Genomic DNA, 19,664 nt, shown 5'->3' with positions numbered 1-19,664 from the left:
TAAATCATCATCATTGCGACATTACCTGAACAGCTCAATTAGGAGAAAAATCACTATTAATCTCACGTGCAACGCTCGTGCCGGGTACTAGTCACGATCAAAAGGGTAATCCGTAAAGTCGCGGCCGCTTCTCCCCTCGCTGTCGCGAGGCCGCTGCCCGACCAACCACACCTCGGCATCTGGCAACAGAAAACAAAACCAAACATCACCCATTTTGAATTCTTTCAAACGAATCGGACCCCCTTTTGGCCCCGTACCCGGGCCGACACTCCCCCTTGACGCTGTCCAGTCTCTCCCCTCTCTCGCACGCTCCCTTTCCCCCGTGCCACCCCCCTTAAAGCCGACCCCTAACCTACCGTCTCTCACGTGCCAACCCAAACAAATCTCCGGCTTCACCTCCCTCCCCTCCCTCTCTCTTTTCCTCAAATTCCCCCACCCCTCGCGTCCAAAGAGAAAAATCCGCTCCTAAATTTTCCCTCTCCCCACTCGCCGGCGGAGCGAGAGGGATCCCAAGACGACGACAAGGCCTCTCCCTTTCCGCTACCCGATCCACCGCCTGAAGTGCATTTCTAGTGTAGATTTTTGTTTATAGAGAGAGGGATAGAGAGAGAGCGGAAGAAGGGGAGGGAGGGCGGCGACGGCCATGGCGACGGAGGACGAGAAGTTGCTGAAGGAGGCCAAGAAACTGCCGTGGGAGGAGCGGCTCTTTCACAAGAACTGGAAGGTCCGGAATGACGCCAACATCGACCTCGCCGCCCTCTGCGAGTCCATCTCCGATCCCAAGGATCCCCGCCTCCGCGACTTTGGTACGTCCCCGATCCGATCCGCACCCGGTTCCTCAACCCTTTCCCTCGACGAATCACGCTTTGATCCTCGCGATCCGGGGATCTGTTCGATTGGACCCACGAACACCAATTTTCGGACAGGAATAGCTGTCTTAATTTAGATTTTTTTTGCGTTTTAGCTGTTGACTGGATCTGAGGCGGAATTTGCTAATTTTCTTGGTTTCTGTTTTTTGTTGTCGGGATTAGCGCCGTTGTTCAAGAAGACGGTGGCGGATTCGAATGCTCCTGTGCAGGACAAGGCTCTGGATGCCCTAATTGCGTTCTTACGGGCCGCGGATGCTGATGTTGGGAGGTATGTCGCTGCTGGTCGAGCGGCATTGGCTGTCTTAGCATTTGGGCTTTTGTTGCAAATGGTTACAACTGTTTGTTTTTTTCCTGGTACATGTTACAATTGTTTGTTGGCTGGATCTTGTCAATGTAGGTACGCGAAGGAAGTTTGCGATGCGATTGTTGCCAAATGCCTCACGGGTAGACCCAAGACTGTCGAGAAATCTCAGGCAGCGTTCCTCTTGTGGGTGGAGCTGGAGGCGGCAGATGCTTTCTTGGTAAGAAGATGATAGCATCCATAAACCCAGAACCCTCATATTTTTTTTCCCGTAAAAATAATTTATCTGTTTTTCCATTTTTCTTTCCCCATCAAGAAGCGTTACTCTCAATTCAACATATTTGATGCTTCCATCATGATTCATGATACAATGACAAACTTGCACCATGAATTGCCCTTGCAGCACTGAGTCGGTTGTTAGATTCTTCTGAAAAGGATCAGTTGATTTTGATTCTCTTTTTCCCCACATTCAGTTTCTGGTCATTAGCGAATCATCACACCTTTTCTGTTCCTTGTTGTAGGGTTTAAATTTTAAGAACGTAGCATAGTACAAATATAAAATGTGGAGGGGCGTTGCCTTGCTGAGAGCCCTGTTAGGAGACGTATGCCACCAAGAACTACCATCTGAGTTTGGGAGGAATGAGTCACTTACCTTGGGGGTTTGAATGTGTTGTCCATTATAAGTGACATTGATAAGTTGAAGTATGTGCAATCATGATTTAGCAGATGTTTGTGTTGTGTTGTAGTGCTTGACTTAGTGTATAAGGCATATATGTGTTGGTGGGGAAATACGACACATGCTTGACTATGCATGTCAACAGGAGTGTGATATATATATGTATGCATGTATGTATTTTAAATTAAAGAGTGGTTTCTATGTGGAGCCCAATATTGATAAGATTATTTTGTTAAGTCAGCTTGTTCAAATTTCCAGTGGAGAATAATGTTTTTTCTTTTAAAAATCTTCTGCTTTCATGGCTGCGATGCCTCATGTAATGACGGAAATATTTTCTAATTACCTACTGGACGATACTTAAACCTACAGAAAAAAATTCTTAATTCAGATTATCAACTCCTTATCTACAGTCCGCTCCTCTTTTACCAGTAGTATCCACTTTTCGATGATTTTCGACGCATTAGTGATACAGCCACCTACTATAACCAAATATAGAAATAATAACCTTGTATTGTAGGTCCATCGATGTGATCCTGGCGGTGATTACTTGTGAATAATGATTTCTCTCTTGAAGTCAGATCTGAATTTAGGTCTGAATTATATTCAATGTTCGGCCCTTTGCTTCATGAATATTGAAAATCAGCCTTGTATTGTAGGTCCATCGATGTAATCCGGGTGGCGATTAAATAAACAACTTCTCTCTTGAATTCGGATCTGAATTTAGGTCTGAACTATATTCAATTTTCGAACCTTTGCTTCATGAATATTGAAAATCAGCCTTGAACCTGTTATAAATGAAAATGATTACTTCTGTAGTTCAATTCTAAATTTGTTTATGATGTGGTTAAAGCAGTAAATAACTGTGAAAAGGATGTAATTTTACCAAAGCAAGAAGAAAATTTAAAGTGGAGGACACAGGAGAAGTAGACAAGAAAAATAGAAGGAAGAAAGAAAGTGGAGAAGGGGAAAAGGCCTGCTGCCCCCTTTTTTGGGGTCAATAATCATGCCACTGTCATTTTTTTAAAAGAAATAAATGAACCCAACCTAATCAGCTAGTTGATAAAGCCTGTAATGAGCTTAACCTGTTAAAAACCCCAGGTAGGACATTTCAATTAGAAAATAGGTCGGAGCTTAAGCAGTCAACCTTAACCTAGATAAAAGCCTTAGCCTACTACTCTTCAAGTCTGAAGGAGTCTTATGAGTAATAAAATGACTAGCTGATGGTCATAATAAGAGATCTGACTAACCTGTTTTCATACTCAAGATTGGGCACAAATGGGATGCTCCAATTAAGATGTAATTCTCAGCCAAATCATGTAATATAAGCATACAGTTGGCCATCCTGTTGGATTTTTGTGAGGACTCAAAAATAGGAAGCAAACCAGCTGACTAAATCGAACCCTTTTATTGCCTTCTTGTCCCTTTATCAGATTGCAATCAGGACACCTTAAAGGGACACTCTGCAGTCCAATTGCCTAAGCTAAAAGGACTGCTGGCCACTAAGTTCATCCTGTTTGAGCCAAAAATGACTATTAAAAAGGAAAGCAAGGTCAGACCGTTTTCCTGACTGTATTGTTGTTCAAAAACTCTTCTAGATACTCTAAAAACTTCTGAAAATGAAACTGAAAGAAAATTCTGACGATACTAAAGCCCAAGAAAAGGCTGATAAGGTCTTTATAGTTGGCTGCTTCCTTCATCAGTAATGATGGGCCATACTATTTTTCCTGGATGGTCCTTCACTTTCCTTTGTCCGCACTATTAAGGGAGTGTATTATCACAAAGCGACAGTGTATTATAAATTTCCTAACTTGCCCTTCTATTTTTTTCCCAATATGATGTGGATGAGGAAAATAAGGCTAAAGAACTTATAATTTTTGTAAACATATGTCTGTATAAGTGATTAAAGATTTAGGCTATATGCATTCCTGTTATCTGTGCATATAAATATCTGCCCCGTAAGTTTTTTTTCTCCCTTTGTGTTTGGCACTCATTTTCACGTCATCGTTTTTGGTACATGTCTACATGTCAAACATTTCATTGCCTTTGACTCAGATTTTAAGTGGGTTGAGCATGTTTTGGAGTTTGGGTCTGTATTTCGACCATGAGAGTGAAATTTATGAATTATGACAGACTGGTTGGTTGGGCTCATGTCTGGTTAGCTCTTTTATGGTTGTTCTTTTACTTTGTAATTGGTTGTTTTGTTCTCATTGCAATCATCTAATAAGAGTCGATAAAGGATCTTTAATCCAAGCAAAAATAGTTATTGAAGAGTGAAAAACCTGATGAGAGGTGCCTCAGCACACATCTTGTCCCTATGTCCTGTTCTTTCTTCACATTTTTGGCTTGAAACACCACCAGTTTTCTACTTTGTCTCAAGACATGCACATTACTTACTGTTGAGTTTATTATCATATGGGTTTTGTACTTACTTTCAGTTATGAGTGTGCTTCTTCTTCACATGTGTTATTGGAATTCATCATTAAACAGTGATGGTTCAGATCAAGTTGAGGTGGCTAGGAGAGGTTGCATCAGGATGGGATGGGTCATTTGGGTCATGTTGAGTATTCTAGAATAAGTTGGTCGTGCTGGGTCATTGGAATTGACTTGTCGGATGGTTTGGTGTCGTAGTTCACAGTAGTGTTTTCTATCCATTAATGGGGTTACATATTGCAAAATGAGAGTGCATATTGTTACATCCACCAGGGGACCTTGGTGACACTTCTCCATTTAGACATGTAGAAAGAGAATATTTTATTGAGTCTAATATTTATACTATCTAATTTATCTGATGTACACTGGTTACAATCGGAAAATGTGTGTGCGAGAGAAGTTCATCGCAGAATACAGCTATAAAATATATTCAGTCAATTGACTTAAATTATATAATTCATATGGTGAGTGATCATTTTTGAAGTGATATCTAGTGGGTGAGTAGTCTAATTGCTAGTAACCATATGTTATCAATGCAATTTTTGTCTATTTTTGTTGCAAGACAATCTTATTTGGACTACACTGTGATTTCAGGAAGCCATGGAGAAAGCTATAAAAAATAAAGTTGCAAAAGCGGTCGTACCAGCTATTGATGTTATGTTTCAAGCTCTTAGGTCCGCATTTATTTTCTCTTCAAATTGAGGTTTCATTTGCTGATTTCATCATTGACAATAATCTAATTCTGCCATTCCTGTGTCAACTATTCCTATGTGAAGTGAATTTGGGGCCAAGGTTGTTCCACCCAAGAAAATTTTGAAAATGCTTCCTGAACTTTTTGATCACCAAGACCAGAATGTTCGTGCATCTTCCAAAGGGCTGACACTTGAACTATGTCGTTGGATTGGGAAGGAACCAGTAAAATCAATTTTGTTTGAGAAAATGCGAGATACCATGGTGAGTTTTTTTTCATTCTAGTTTCATGAATTATGTTTTGTACTGTGCAGCTGAACTACTTTCTCTTTTTGTCTGAAGAAAAAAGAGCTGGAAGCAGAACTTGCCAATGTCACTGGGATTGCTAAGCCAACTCGCAAGATAAGGTCAATTTATCTCATCTTTGCTATTTAATATGTTTTGGTTCTATATCTTTTCTTCTGTGACCATCTATTTTCTGAGAACTGAATCACATGTTAATGGGTGGGTAGCATATTGTAACTGGTTCTAAGGAACAATTTGATTCATCAATAGAAGAGGGATAAGGGGTTTTATCCCTCTATTTCTACCGAACACATCAAGTGTATCTTATAATAGCAGAGGGATTTTAGTTCTCATAACTTGCTTATTTTAGAATAGTTGATGGATAGTGGTTCCATAAGACACGGTAGCTTGAACAACGCTTATCTTTGGTTTATTCTGCCTCCATCACTTTATTTACCTTTGGTCCATTTTAAAACAATGTTGCTCAAATCCAGCTGTCCACGTATTTGTAGGTTATCATTGCTTTGTCCAAAAAATTGCAACTAAACAAAATTTAAGTTAATTGCTGGAGCCTGGAAAAACAATGCCAAGTGGGTTAAATAAGTGCACCAATCCTGTGTCCATGAACCAATCTTAACCAAAAAGTTCAGACGTTCTTTATGGCGTAGTTGACAAGCATATATCAGCAGAATATGTGCAGTTCAAATTTACTCATTTCAGTCAAAGATGTTTTTAAAGTATTGTTTTATGTAAAAGTTCTTCATATGTTATGTAACCCAACCTATTCATGGAAGAAAATCAATGCAACATGCTACATCTTTTCACATTGAAATTATAAACTTGCAATTTGATTATTTTACATGGAAAAGATACTAATTCAGATGATTACTAATAGCATTTGAGATTGTGTGCGACCTGGTATATCATAGATTCTAGATGATTGACTTATCCTATTAAAATTGTTTAGTTTTGTGTTGTTGAATGTGAACTATAAATTAATGAAGGATAAGAAGCATCTAAATTCTATTTGTTTTGGACTGCTTAAAGAATTGATCCTCTTATGCATCTGCACTGATCCGCAGCAGCTAACAAATTTCTGTATGTTTTATAGGCTACAGAATGTGAAATATCTATAAAATAGCTATATAAGATGGGTTCACATTAAATACTTTTAGACCAAATACTGCTTAAATATCTTCATGGAGTCGACTACATTCTGGTGCCTTGATTGTTGTATTAAGATGGAGTTGATTAAATGCCTCTCACCACTCTAGTTTAATCATTCCAGATATTATGGAAAATCTTGAACTTTGTATAACACTAAACTTAAACAAATATTAGTATCTTCTAAAGAATATTTTACTGGGTTATACGGGCGTTAAACATGTATGATTTCGTAAAACTGGATCTTAAATCTCATATCTAGTTTGTTCATGGGCTGGGCCCAGTGACCGGAAGTCCTGACCCAATAAAAGGGGCCTGTGCTCTGGTTTTAGGCCTTAAAACCCATTGGTTTTGAAAGTTAGGAAACTCGAATTGTTTTGGCCCATGCCAGATCTTAAATTTGTGTTAAAAAAAGAATGGGGCTTGATTACTCCCAGCAGGGTCTGAAAAATTAACCAGCTGTAGGTTGGGCTTGGGCCTCACCTGCCTCAAGGCCGCGCTTAGGCCCTAGGCCCCTACCTTTCAATCCCTAGGCTAAATTCTGGCCCAGGCCCACCCTCCTGATATCCCCAAAAACTAGATTTGTCAGCAAGTTCATATGATCTATTGGTTACACGCACAAATTATAATGAGCTTATTAGATGAAAATTATTTTTAGTGATGAGACCTATGAAGTATCAAAATCTTGTTCTGCATGTTCTTGTTAGTTTCTGCATATGTGAAGCATGTCAAACATGCATGTTTGGTAGGACTACTTTGAAAATTTAACGTGTTCCTTGATTCTCTTTGGAGGTTTTCTTCTACTTTAATAGTCTTTTGAGTGCCCTTTTTACCTCAAGTTGTAAACTGAACTTTGAGAAGAAATGATATGAAGAAGTAGGATATTGATATGCGATTAGTATTCTGACAACTTTTTATCAGATCTGAGCAAGACAAGGAACCGGAGCAAGAAGTTGTTGCTGAAGCTGCGGGTGCTGGTGCTGGTGCTTCTGATGAGTCTTTGGCTAATGGTAGTAAAAAATTTCTATATAAATGCATATTCCAATTTGAGCAACCTGTTGAAACATGTAGTTCTTCAGATATATTATGAATAGGAGGCTGATGGAAATTTACCTTCAGCTCCCCAGGAAATAGATGAATATGAACTTGTTGATCCTGTTGATATCTTGACGCCTTTGGAAAAATCTGGATTTTGGGATGGAGTGGTCAGTGCCTTTTCACAATGTTTTAATGCCTTCTTTGTTTTTTAATTACTGTCCTTTTGTTGAATATCTGGTCTATGAGAATGCACCAGGGCTGCTTTATAATATGTCTCTTTAAGTAATAATTTGTGTACTGATTATTTTTAGAAAGCGGCTAAATGGTCTGAAAGGAGGGATGCTGTTGCAGAGCTTACCAAGCTTGCTTCAACAAAAAGAATCACTCCTGGTGATTTTACAGAGATCTGTCGTACACTCAAGAAGGTAGCTTTACTTTCACTTTATTGGAGGACAATTATCTGACACATGGACTGCCAATTAGAACAAAGACATCCCCTTTTTACTTTTTTTTTTTGATAAATATCTTACAGATTATCCAGAGCCTGTTTTAAATGTGTAAATATTGTCACATCATTTAAATAATTGTACTATTTTATAGATGATTCTTCCGCTGGTTGTTTAGGGCTAGTGTTCATGATTCCCTGTCATGTCTGGCAATACTAATGTTTTTAAATTATGATTCATATAGTTGGAATGAGGCCTGTGAAACTGATTATGGCTTTGTCTATGTAATGCAAGGATGATGTATGACTTCTTAATTGCAGTTGGTTACATATGAATAAAGTATTCTTATGGTGAAAATGGGTTGCAGCTTGTTACAGATGTGAATCTAGCTGTTTCGATAGAAGCTATTCAAGCAATAGGGAATCTGGCTAAAGGTTTAAGAAATCATTTTGCTGCAAGCTCACGCTATCTACTGCCTGTGTTACTTGTAAGTTAAAGTCTCATACTACTCTTTTTTGCTCTTGTATCATTGAATTCAAACATTTGCCGATTGTTCAACCGTATGCTGTATATTCTGCCAGCTACCAGTCATAAAGTATTGGATATCATAAGGTCTCTTCCTGCCCCTGATGGTGGAAATGCTAGTATTAGCTTTATTTTTGTTGAGTAGCATGAGGATTACACTTTTTTCTTCATGATGTGTTCTTGGTACATTTAAACTCTTTTTACTGTTGCATACTGTGTCATGTGATACGACTTCTGCTTATGCCCTTGCTCTCTGAACAGGAAAAGTTGAAGGAGAAAAAACCAGCTTTGATGGAGGCTCTTACTCATACCCTACAAGCATTGCATAAGTCAGGGTGCTTGACTCTTGGTGATGTTATAGAGGGTGAGTCTTATCCTAGGTAGCGGATACCATGTATCATCTGTTACTATCTACTGTGTGCATGCAAATTCTGTATTTTGGCTTAAAAAAATTCAACAATCGTTTATCTGCTGTATAGTACGTAGCATGGTCTATTGTGATGATACTTGACACTCATTGATTTAGATTGACACATTGACTACAAAATAAATGTTCAAATAGTTTGGAAAATGCTCTGTAGATTGAACACTTCATTATGCACAAGCTTGAAAATCAGTATACATGATTCTTATATAAATAACCACCCATTCTATACTGTTAGTTCTCCTATATATGCTTTGCTTTTACCAATAAACATCATTAGAAATACATGCTATACAGTATTAACAACCCCAACCGAAAAACTAACATTTAAGTGAATTTATGTTAGTAGTTAAACTAGTAAAAGAGGCTGGGGGTTAACAAGTGATGTTTTGACAATATGCAATGCAAGCTAGCTTCCTTGAAAGGATGTTTTCAACTGTTCTAGGTTCATTCTTTCATTATTTTCTGAAAAATTGTTGTAGGGTCATAGGAGTGGGGGAGACTGAAAGGATTTGGATATGAAAGGTGATCAAAGGACAATCTCTATGAGATTGGCCTTGGTTAGTAACTACATATCATTGGTACATTAAGATGAATATATATGATTACAAACAGAGGTCTTTTACTTATATTTATCTCTATCACAAATGTAATGCTTGGATTATAAATTTTATCCCAAAAACCTTTGATGAGAGGAATGATGGTTCTGGGAGGCCACAAAGGTGGGCATTGGAGGAGAATTGAAGGACGTATAGGAGAATGAGGTTATTCAAAAGTTAAGGTCACATGGCATTGTCTTTCAAGAGAATTATAAAGATGACATAATTTTTCTCTCTTTTTTTTGTTTATTTTCTGATACCTGTATTGATTGAGATGAGACAATAATCATCATCTGTTATAATAGGGAATGTAACAAGATTTCTTGGTCAATTCATGCATTTCTCTCCCATTTTTTAAGATGAAGATGTATTATGGTATGTATTCTTCAATGATTAGGGCAGAAGTGGATTATATGGGGAGATTTTGAAAAACAGAATTGCTAATTATGCTTTTGGTATGGAAGGTTACTTTTAGGGACTGATGACATTTGAAAGTAACGGTGCATATATGTGTTAGATCTAATTCATGTGAGAATTTACTTGCTGGCATACTTATATGTTGCTACATGGCCTCACCTTCTTGTAGGATTATGACTAGGGGGTGCAATTGAGCTGACTTGAAACTCGACTCGAGATCGATCGAGCCTTCATATCCAAAAGCTCAAACTCTACTTGATTAAAAAGAAAAGCAATACTTGAGATTGACTCAACTCGACTTGAATATCAATCGAAACATACTTGAGCTCGAGTTTAAGCTCGAATTTGAGCCTTGGTCATAATTAAAAAAATATAGTTAAAAGTTAGAAGTTAGGTCAGATTAAAAGTATATAAATATTATATTTTAAAATATTTAATTAATAATATATATTATAAATAAAATATAATATCATTAGAAATATATATACTCTTGACTAAGCTCGTGAGCCTTCAAGCCAAGTATTTTGATACTCGAGCTCAACTTAAAAAATTGTTCGAGCTACTGGAGCTCGGTAATAGTCGAGTCGAGTCGAGCTTGGACTTGAGTCGAGCTCGAGCAGCTTGCAAGCTGTTTGGTTCATTTGCACCCCCTAATTATGACTTGTCTAGATGTTTTCTTTTGTTGCTTGTCCAGTGAGTTGCCTAATGTTAGTCTAGGTCCATTCCCTTGCGAGTTTGTAGCGTGCTGGTTCTAATGACAATTATTAATATGTTATTCTAGACTCAAGTTTTAACATTCTTCGCCAGTCAAATTTCATACCACTATAGATACACAAAGAAGTATATTTTCCCCCTCATGATATAAACTTCTACTACCTGCATCTTTAATATTCTCTGATTAAAATATCTTAGGACGTTTTCTATCCTGAGATTTTGCTCTTTAACTTTTAAATTCTTTATTAAATTTTTTGGATTCATGTGGAACTCTGAATCTTAATTGGATCAATCCTTTGGAGACATTTTAGTACCTATTTAAATCTTAGTTGATTACTCATTGTTGCAGATGTTAGAGTGGCTGTGAAAAATAAGGTTCCAATTGTGCGCTCATTAACGTTAAACTGGGTCACATTTTGTCTCGAAACAAGTACTAAAGCTGTTGTTCTTAAGCTGCACAAGGATTATGTACCTATCTGCATGGAGGTAAGCAAATACCAACACCCCTACTCTGTGCTTGAAGTCTTAATAGTTTTATTGGAGATATGTAGTATGATCTGTTGGTGCGTGTGTATATATTGCATGTCTTTGATGTCTCTATTGATATCTGTAGTGCTTGAACGATGGCACCCCGGAAGTGAGAGATGCCTCTTTTGCTGCTTTGGCGGCTATAGCTAAGGTAGTTACAAATAAGAAATGCCTTTCATTTCATATGTACCAAGAAGATAGCTACTTTCTTTAGCAAGAATGAACATTCAGTGTTGTTTTAATTCTTTCTTTTGTAGATGGTTGGTATGAGACCTTTGGAAAAATCATTAGAAAAACTTGATGATGTGAGGAAAAAGAAGCTATCAGAAATGATTGGAAGTAGCGGTGGTGGTGCGGCTACTAGTTCAGAATCAGGTCTGAAATTTCAATGGCATACTTTTGTTGTTTATCTGTATCAACACTTCAGAAAATGTTTTGCTTTGTCGTGATGATGACTTGTTTGATGCCAGCTCTGGTCTCAACTAAAAGTGGAAATATTTCTGGTCATGAGGTGAGTTTATGTTTTTTTCCCCACTTGATACATTTTCTTTCCCCAACACCTTATGTTAATATTGGTAACTGTTCTTGTTTCTGGCTAATATATCTTAAAGAAACTTTTCTTATTCATTCCACACGTCAAGATTCTTTAAAGAAGTTTGTTCATTAGGTTAAAATTTTTCATTGTGGAAATCGGTTAGATTAGCAGAAAATCGGAACATTTGGGCCAAAAGAAAAGCACATTGCTTATTCTGTTGGAAATGCTCTGAAACTGAAAATAGCTTAATTTAATGATGAAATATTTCTCAAAGCAGAAAAAAACAACAATAAGAAAACTATTGCAATTGAAGAAAATGATAATAAGTTACGATATGGGGCCAAAGCAAATCATCTCTCATTTTACAAAATGAAATTAAACAATAATCGTGTAGATGGTTGGCAATGATACTTGAAACGACATTCTTTTGGGCTGACAATTAAAACTGCTTTAAGATTTTGTCAGCTGTAGTTGTTCGTTGGCATTATGCTTTCTCTGAGCTTTGCTCCACTGAAAAGATACATCCCATCTTGCTGGGCTTATTAATTGCATGCCTGTTCTTTCACTTCAAGTGAAGGTCACTTCTCTTTGTGCTATTCTTTTGTACTTCATGGGGATTTGTACTACATTTGATATAGATACTGTACCGGTTCATGTTAGTGTTGTGCCGAACTATATGGGAAGTTAGATGAGCTTTCTTGCTTTTGCTTTCTAAATTATCATTTTATACTTTAAATTGAAGATTTGTTTCTTTTAGATAACTAATACATCATATTGACTTGTTGAACCAATTTGTCAGCAATTCCTTATCCTTTTCTAGGCTTTCTGTTGTTATCGATGCTCATTGAGTTTTTCAATCCATTTCGTTATCATAAATGATCATTATTACAATGGGTGCTGGACAAATCTGTTTATTTTATTTATTTATTTCATATTTACTCCTATGGGAACTAAAATTGCTCTTTTCTCAATTATCTGAAGGCTGCTGACAACTCATTTGTGAGAAGATCTGCAGCAAGCATGCTTACAAGAAAGAAGCCTGCCCAAGCAGCTGTGAGTTGCAATTTTTACTTTATCACACCAATATGGGGAGAAAGTCACATCTGCTTAGTCTTAACTCTTATCTGATTGATTTATATTATAACTTCTTATTCAGTCAACTACCAAGAAAAATGGCTTGGTCAAATCAGGCACTGTGAAAAAGGCTGATGGAGTTGGACGGTCAAAGGCTTTAGGATCAGTTGAGACTGAAGATGTTGAGGTTATTTGCTGATTAGAAACTGAATCTTTGACTTGTTAAATTAATGAAAGATAATCTGTACTTGGTAGATTATAGTAATGCAATACCAATGAAAGTAAATAGTTTGAGAAAAAAGCAAAATACTTTCTTATTTTTATGTGGGTTGCTATTCTCTTTAGATGGTCCCTTGAATGGCATGTCATAATGTTTCTCTTGTTTGCAGCCAGGTGATATGAGTCTTGAAGAAATTGAAGGAAAATTGAGTTCTGTTATAAAGCCTGATGCGATTTCTCAATTAAAGAGTGGCGTTTGGAAAGAACGCCTTGAAGGTTTGTTTTTATGCCCCATGACACTTCTGGTTAACTTGTTATTGCTGGTTTGAATATTGTCTTGGATTGCATCATGAATTAACTCTGTAGTTTGATTTTGCCGTCTGCTTTTTTTTTTGCTTCTCTTAGTCAGTATTATTTTGTAGAATTACTGGATTATGTTGAAGTTAGCTTTAGTTGGTAACTTCTTTTATAATGCTTTTTCTTCGGAAAAGTGAAAGTCTCACACTTGTGCTTATTATTCTACTTATCCTTCATTTCTTGTGTGCACAATTAGTTGTCTATCAACTTCTCATTTGATGCAAAACCAGAACAGAAGATCTTGACTCTTTCTGTAGAGAGTTGATAAGGATCAGGTCGCTCATCCTTTTTTTATTTTATTTTATTATTTGACACTTTGATAGGCAGCATTGTTTGTTAGAACTTTAGATGCTTATCAAGAAAGCAATGCCTTTGGACTTTTGGTAGGTGCTGGATGTACACCATTATTGATGAGCAGATACTTATGGAGAAGATATAGACTACAAAACAATGCCATCTGTTGGATGCTGCAATCTTCAAAAAGCCAAAACTATAATGGTCATTTTCAACTAGACTAAAAGAAAGAGGTGTGACTCTTAGAGAATGGTTGATGCAATTATTTGTGAGACTCATAGAGTACGATTGATGCAACTACTTGAAAAACTCGACCTTGATCGTTGTTCCCATGGTAAGACTTGGAGTTCCATAATCATGATTTGTTTAGAAACTTTATTACAGGGAAACTCCTTATTCTCTGGTTATGTGAGATTTAAGACATAGAATGAGGCATAGACATTTGCTCTTTCTCTGGCTGCTAGGCTAGCACATCATTATAGAAGAATCCAAGTAAACTACCCTGTGGGCTTGTCAAAGGACATCTACTATTCTCTTCAATCTGCTTGTTCTGTACTACAAATCAAGGCGGCGTCTGCTTCTGCTAGAGTTTCAACTGCTGCTAGACATGTCTTTCAAAAGGAGATTCTGGAATATTATTAATGAGATTTTAGGCAGATTCGCATCGTAAAAATAAGGGAGTAAGAATTATTCTGCCAGTTGGGGGCGTCACATTGTAATATCTAACATAGCGCCAACAGGGCTGTGGTTTGGAATTTGTTCGTGGACCATTACATTGTACCTTCATCTTAGACTTCCATTCATTGTAGATTGTAGTTTTTTTTCTCCTTTTCTTGATTAATATTTTTTTTCTTTCGTTTGGCACATCGCAGTTTTCTTGCTACACCTGATTCCTAAAACTTACCAGATGGCATAGTATTGAAATATCGGATATTTCCCTATGGGGAAGGATATGGGCACTTTGAGTTGCCAGCAAATTCTTTAGGTCAGCCTTCTTTATTGAAGGGTTTTTTTAAAAAAATAAATGGTAGAAAGCTATGAGGGAGATGAATAAGTAGTGATTTGTTGTTCCAATGGAGTTGATAATCAAGTTATTGGAAAATAATTTGGAACAATATCTGATTTTTTCCTTGTAGATGTGATAAAGTGGTTGAATGTTGTGGAACTTTCTTATTTGGAGCACTGGAGACATTTACGAGGGACAGTAGACTATGCTGCTTCCTTTTTCTTTACTCATAATTAAGTTATAATGCTCGATTTGCCTATCTTCCCCTGTTCTGTGAATGATATTTATAGGTAATTAAGGTTGCCACAGAATTTAGGAGGGTGTAGATTTGATGAAATATTGATGTCGTCAATATATTAAAAGGGTGACACGATATTGGTGGCACTCGAGGGCTCTTCATATGTCTCAAATCTTTGGTTCCAATTTATGAAGATTGACTTCATTATTGAAATTATGCTTTGAATGTCAATCCTCAGTCCATTACAGAAGTAAGCTGATAAAATTTTTAACAAGAATTGCGATAAATTCTAGTGTACTGATCCAGCAAGAAAACAGAATAAAATTTTTGATGGATGACAAGGAGTATACAATTTCTATGATTGCATTCTATAAAGTGTCACAGTGACCGGGTATGATTGCCCTACTCTGCTTTGGCATTGGAACACAAGTGGTGATACAAGTTTGATATGCGAATTTGGTGTTAGCACTGGTGGAAGAAAGAATTTGTAGGTATAAATCAATCCATTTAGATGTTGCAGTCAAGGGTTCTTGACCCTATTTTTCAGCAATCTCATTTTTACTTCCATGATACAATGTGGGATAAGGTCTGCCGAACCGGTATCGGGACTTATAGCAGTTGGCGGACGGGTCGGTACAGTACTGGTTCGGTACCATACTGACACGGACGCTTGGGCAGGTCGGCACGTCCAATTTTTTTTGAGTTTTTCAAGTTCAATTAATTGGTAATAAATCTTTTTTAACATTTTCAATGATTTTAAGTCTTATTGATGTTTTTTTTGATATTTTTTGATATTTTTTGAGATTTCTATAATTTCGGTTTAACCTAAATAATGCATCTTGTTGTTTTAAAATGATACAAAATATAAAATGATTAGTAAAATATTGCATGCTACAAGAAGCAATATGAAATATCCTCAAATCAAGTAGTGAGATGAAAAATATAAAATAATACAATCAATTACATATATATTAAAGTACAATATACATACCGATATCTAAAATTTCATCGAGCGGTGATTTCTCTCGTAGATATCCGGATCATTAGCATCATTAGGAGGCTACATCAGCCTGCCCCTCTAATCAAACAACATTGTAGTTTTGTATGTTCATCCCTTAAGGAACACGTTTCAGATTATAAGCACTTTTGGATCTTTCGCTGAAGCTCTGGTTCTGAGAGGTATCCTCTGCTGATAAAATGACTGTGAAGGGGCCCATTCGAATAAGCCGATAGCAAAATTCTACTCGTAAGATGCTCCGGACTGCATAGTGTAGTAGTCACCGGATGATGCCTCAAACACACTATATCCATATTTGTATCCATATAGGTTATAAGCTGCATGTGGCTGCGGATAATAGGATTTAGTATACGATTTGGAACTTGAGACGCCTTTGGATCTTATTCCACGTGCAAGGTCATCTGCAGCTGCATCGTGTCCTGAATGTCCTTGAGGAGCTCGTCTCCTATATGCAATCGGATTCTCGCGAGCTCCAAATTATGCACCACGATCCCTATCCTATGTAGCATGCGGCTATCTCATAAACGGTGGTTTCATGTCCTTCACTTTCTCCTTGGCCAGCAGATCTATGACAACTAGAACTACTGCTCTTGATTTTTGAATTTGAGTGAACTGGCTTCTCTTCTATACTCTCCATTGGAGCTGCAGGTGCCTTTTATTTTTCTATTTTGGTGTGTTAGGCAGCTGCTTTCTTACTCTTCGTGCCACTCACTGCCTGCTTACTCTTCACGCCGCTCTTTGCCTGTTTACCTTTCGTGCCCCTCTCTGCTTGGCTATGTTGGGAGAATGTATGTTGCCTTTCTAACTGAGTCGACCGAGTAGCGTAATGGCCTCGTCTAAGCATCTCTTGATCATGTCTCTAAGAGGATATCTCGGATAAAGTGCCATGTGGTGACCGGCTTTCCTGTGGCTATGGCTGATCAGCTGAAAGGATGCATGAAATTTTGCTTTCTGCCCATTATTCTACATCGACCCTGGCCTCGTTGGATACAAAACTGACCCTTCGGCCTTTTCAACACCTCCTTTTAATAAAATAAGCAAAGGAGGGGCCCGGTTTCGAATCGGGTTGACTTGGTTTGCACTGACTTTGAACGGAACCAGCCGATTTCGAATGGTTCTGGCTAGTTCGGACTTTTTTTGACCAATTCGGTTCGGACTTTCTCGGGCCGGTTTGGGTCGGTTTAGAACCTGTTTTGGTTGGTTTGGAGCAGGAACCGATTTTAATGGGCGAATCGACCCAGTTCCCCACCGGGTCGGCTCGGTACGGGTCGAACCGGGCGGTTTGATCCGGTTCAGCCTACCTTGATGTGGGACCTTATTGATTGATGTGCACAATGCACGTATTTATGCTATTGATATATATATATATATATATATATATATATATATATGTGCATATTTGTGTATTTACGTATTCATGCTTGTCCTTTATGTGTGTATCTAATTATTATGGCTTAGAACTTAAGATCTACTTAACACATGCAACATATTTCGCTAACATTATATTAATTAAGTTACTGAAGCCTGAGCTTTTAGATAAGAGTAGTTCCATTTATCCTCCATTTTTGGAAAAATTGCATAGGCATGTGGATAATGTAGGTGACATTATATAGTTGAATTGTTGACGAAATGATCTTTTTCGCATCGTGCATTACCTATTACTGGTTATGTAGAACTTGTTTGGTAACTTGTGGGTTTCTAGAGCAATATGTAGGATTGGATCCCCTTTCGTCTTCCTCTGTGCTTCATTGTTTTTCTTCAGGCTCTTATTTTCTAGAATAAGGCCTATTTTCAAGAGAGAGGTTAAGAAATTGCTATAACTGATTAATTTTTCAGTCTGTCACTCTCTTTGTCTCTGTGCGCGCGTGCGCAAATACATTTCGTGCTTTTAACCCAACTCAAGCTTACTAACCGCTTTTGGTCCCAAATCTTTGGGGTGCATGTGCATGTGCACACATGCACATTTTCGATTTGAACTATTTATGCATAATTGGATGGTGTGGAGAAATTTGGAAATTTGTTTCATACGAAGGAGTAGCATTTCCTGTTTAATTTTCTATTTTGACTTTCCTATTAATATATACATGGTAATTGTAAACTTCTGGAAAAAAATAAATATACAATGCTTTTTTTTAGTTTACATTCCTAGCTCATGATTTTGAGAACACTAAAGTAGCTACTTTTTTTGACAGCTATTGGCTTGCTAAAGCAGGAAGTTGCAAATCTTGGAGATCTCGATCAGTCTGCTGAAATTTTGATTCGTTTATTGTGTGCTGTTCCTGGATGGGGCGAGAAGAATGTACAGGTATTGCACTTTGTTATTATTATTATTATTATTATAGAAGTAGGATTATTGGGAGCCTGCCCAAAAATCAGGGTGAGGGTGGGATCGAGCTGAAGTCTGTTATATCCATATTTTACCAACTCATTGTGCACCCTTTATTTGTACATGAATTTGGAATGAATATATATATCTTTCACATGACATGCCATTTGAATTTTTATTCATTGAAATAGGTTCAACAACAAGTCATCGAGGTTATCACATACATAGCTTCAGCTGTGAAACGCTTTCCAAAACGATGTGTTGTACTGTGTCTTCAAGGTATGCTTTTGCTGGTAAAATTTTCATAGTTATTCTTCACAAGTGTATGTGTTTATGTATAAATATTATTATATTTACATATGTACATATATATATATATAAAATTGTTAAGTAACTAGGCACCAGAAGTTTAAGTTGTTAGGAAAGGGGTCAATAATGTATATAAGGTCTTAACATCGCCCTCATGTGCCTCTTGAACCATGCATGTGAAGGCATAAACGACTCAAGAATGACTCGAGATAAGAACAAGTCAAGAATGACTAAACAAGGAATGAGTCAAGAGAAGAAAAGAAGGTAATTAATGAATTGTTTGAAGGAAAATTGGTTAGAAGGGGATGTGGACCCATGACCTTTTGCTCTCATACCATGTTATCCATCACTGTTCTTAATTTGTGCAACTCCATGAGCTCCTCTAATATACTCCTTTCTTAATCTATCCTTTCTAGTTTTACCATATATATTTATATTCATATATGTGTGTTTATATATAAACATAATTATTGTTTATATACGTGTGCACAATTAGGTTGAGATGGTTTGTGCATGTGCAAAAAAGATATTGGTAGCCCTAGTGAGAAGAAATAAATTAATTTTTGTCGGATGATGTAGGAGGGGAAGACCTAAGCTGACATGCATGACAGTTGTAAGAAAATATACAGAGAAACTTGAAATCACATAAGTGGTGGCCTAAATAAAAAATTGTGACGAATGAAGATCCATAAAGCCAGCCCAACGTAGTTGGGATAATGCTTAATGATTATGGTTATGTAAATATGTTGATGTAATGCCTTTGGGAGGCAGTGGGTCAAATCAGGTTGGGTCAACTTCTACTCTCAAGGCCCAGCCTGCCTGACATGAGCCCGACTAACCTGCCAATGGATCACTGTCATTTGAACCTGTTGTCACTCAGGTCAATGAGACTGATCAGGATCTGACTTGGGTAAGGAGGAACAGAGGATAGGGGAAGAAGATAAGAGGAAGAGAGGAAGAGAAAATGAGGGAAGCAAGCTAAGAAAAGAAGATAGCTAATGAATGGTGGTGAATTTTGATGGAAGACATGATAGGCTGCTGCAGGGAAGCAGTCTGTAGTGGGGTTATGAATGTTGGACTGCTGCAGGCTGCCAGTATGTGGCAGGATGGGTTGTTGAGTAGAGGAGAGTGAGGAAGGGTGGAGTGTAGGAAGAAAGGTGAGGGAAGATGAGGAGCATAGGG

General features: G+C 37.5%; 1 protein-coding gene across 2 annotated transcripts in view; it reads left to right on the top strand.

Moving 5' to 3' along the window:
* The first annotated feature begins 364 nt into the window (after positions 1–364).
* The window catches only part of LOC103705896 (protein MOR1-like), a 38,958-nt gene continuing 19,658 nt past the window's right edge, over positions 365–19,664 (top strand). For both annotated transcript variants that reach the window (XM_008789785.5, XM_008789784.5), the window contains exons 1-20: positions 365–806; positions 1,032–1,137; positions 1,267–1,390; positions 4,871–4,950; positions 5,053–5,230; positions 5,309–5,373; positions 7,337–7,425; positions 7,535–7,620; positions 7,765–7,878; positions 8,267–8,386; positions 8,686–8,788; positions 10,928–11,064; positions 11,192–11,257; positions 11,364–11,481; positions 11,577–11,617; positions 12,623–12,694; positions 12,798–12,902; positions 13,105–13,210; positions 18,040–18,152; positions 18,365–18,452. In XM_008789785.5, the coding sequence (XP_008788007.2) occupies positions 644–806; positions 1,032–1,137; positions 1,267–1,390; positions 4,871–4,950; positions 5,053–5,230; positions 5,309–5,373; positions 7,337–7,425; positions 7,535–7,620; positions 7,765–7,878; positions 8,267–8,386; positions 8,686–8,788; positions 10,928–11,064; positions 11,192–11,257; positions 11,364–11,481; positions 11,577–11,617; positions 12,623–12,694; positions 12,798–12,902; positions 13,105–13,210; positions 18,040–18,152; positions 18,365–18,452 (2,074 nt within the window). In that variant the 5' untranslated portion in view covers positions 365–643. The remainder of the gene's footprint in view (positions 807–1,031; positions 1,138–1,266; positions 1,391–4,870; positions 4,951–5,052; positions 5,231–5,308; positions 5,374–7,336; positions 7,426–7,534; positions 7,621–7,764; positions 7,879–8,266; positions 8,387–8,685; positions 8,789–10,927; positions 11,065–11,191; positions 11,258–11,363; positions 11,482–11,576; positions 11,618–12,622; positions 12,695–12,797; positions 12,903–13,104; positions 13,211–18,039; positions 18,153–18,364; positions 18,453–19,664) is intronic.

The sequence above is a fragment of the Phoenix dactylifera genome, chromosome 14, assembly GCF_051530095.1.
Source record: "Phoenix dactylifera cultivar Ajwa chromosome 14, Ajwa_hap1_PhDact_Kaust_v1.1, whole genome shotgun sequence".
Lineage (NCBI taxonomy): Eukaryota > Viridiplantae > Streptophyta > Magnoliopsida > Arecales > Arecaceae > Phoenix > Phoenix dactylifera.
This window is presented reverse-complemented; position numbering and strand designations above follow the sequence as displayed.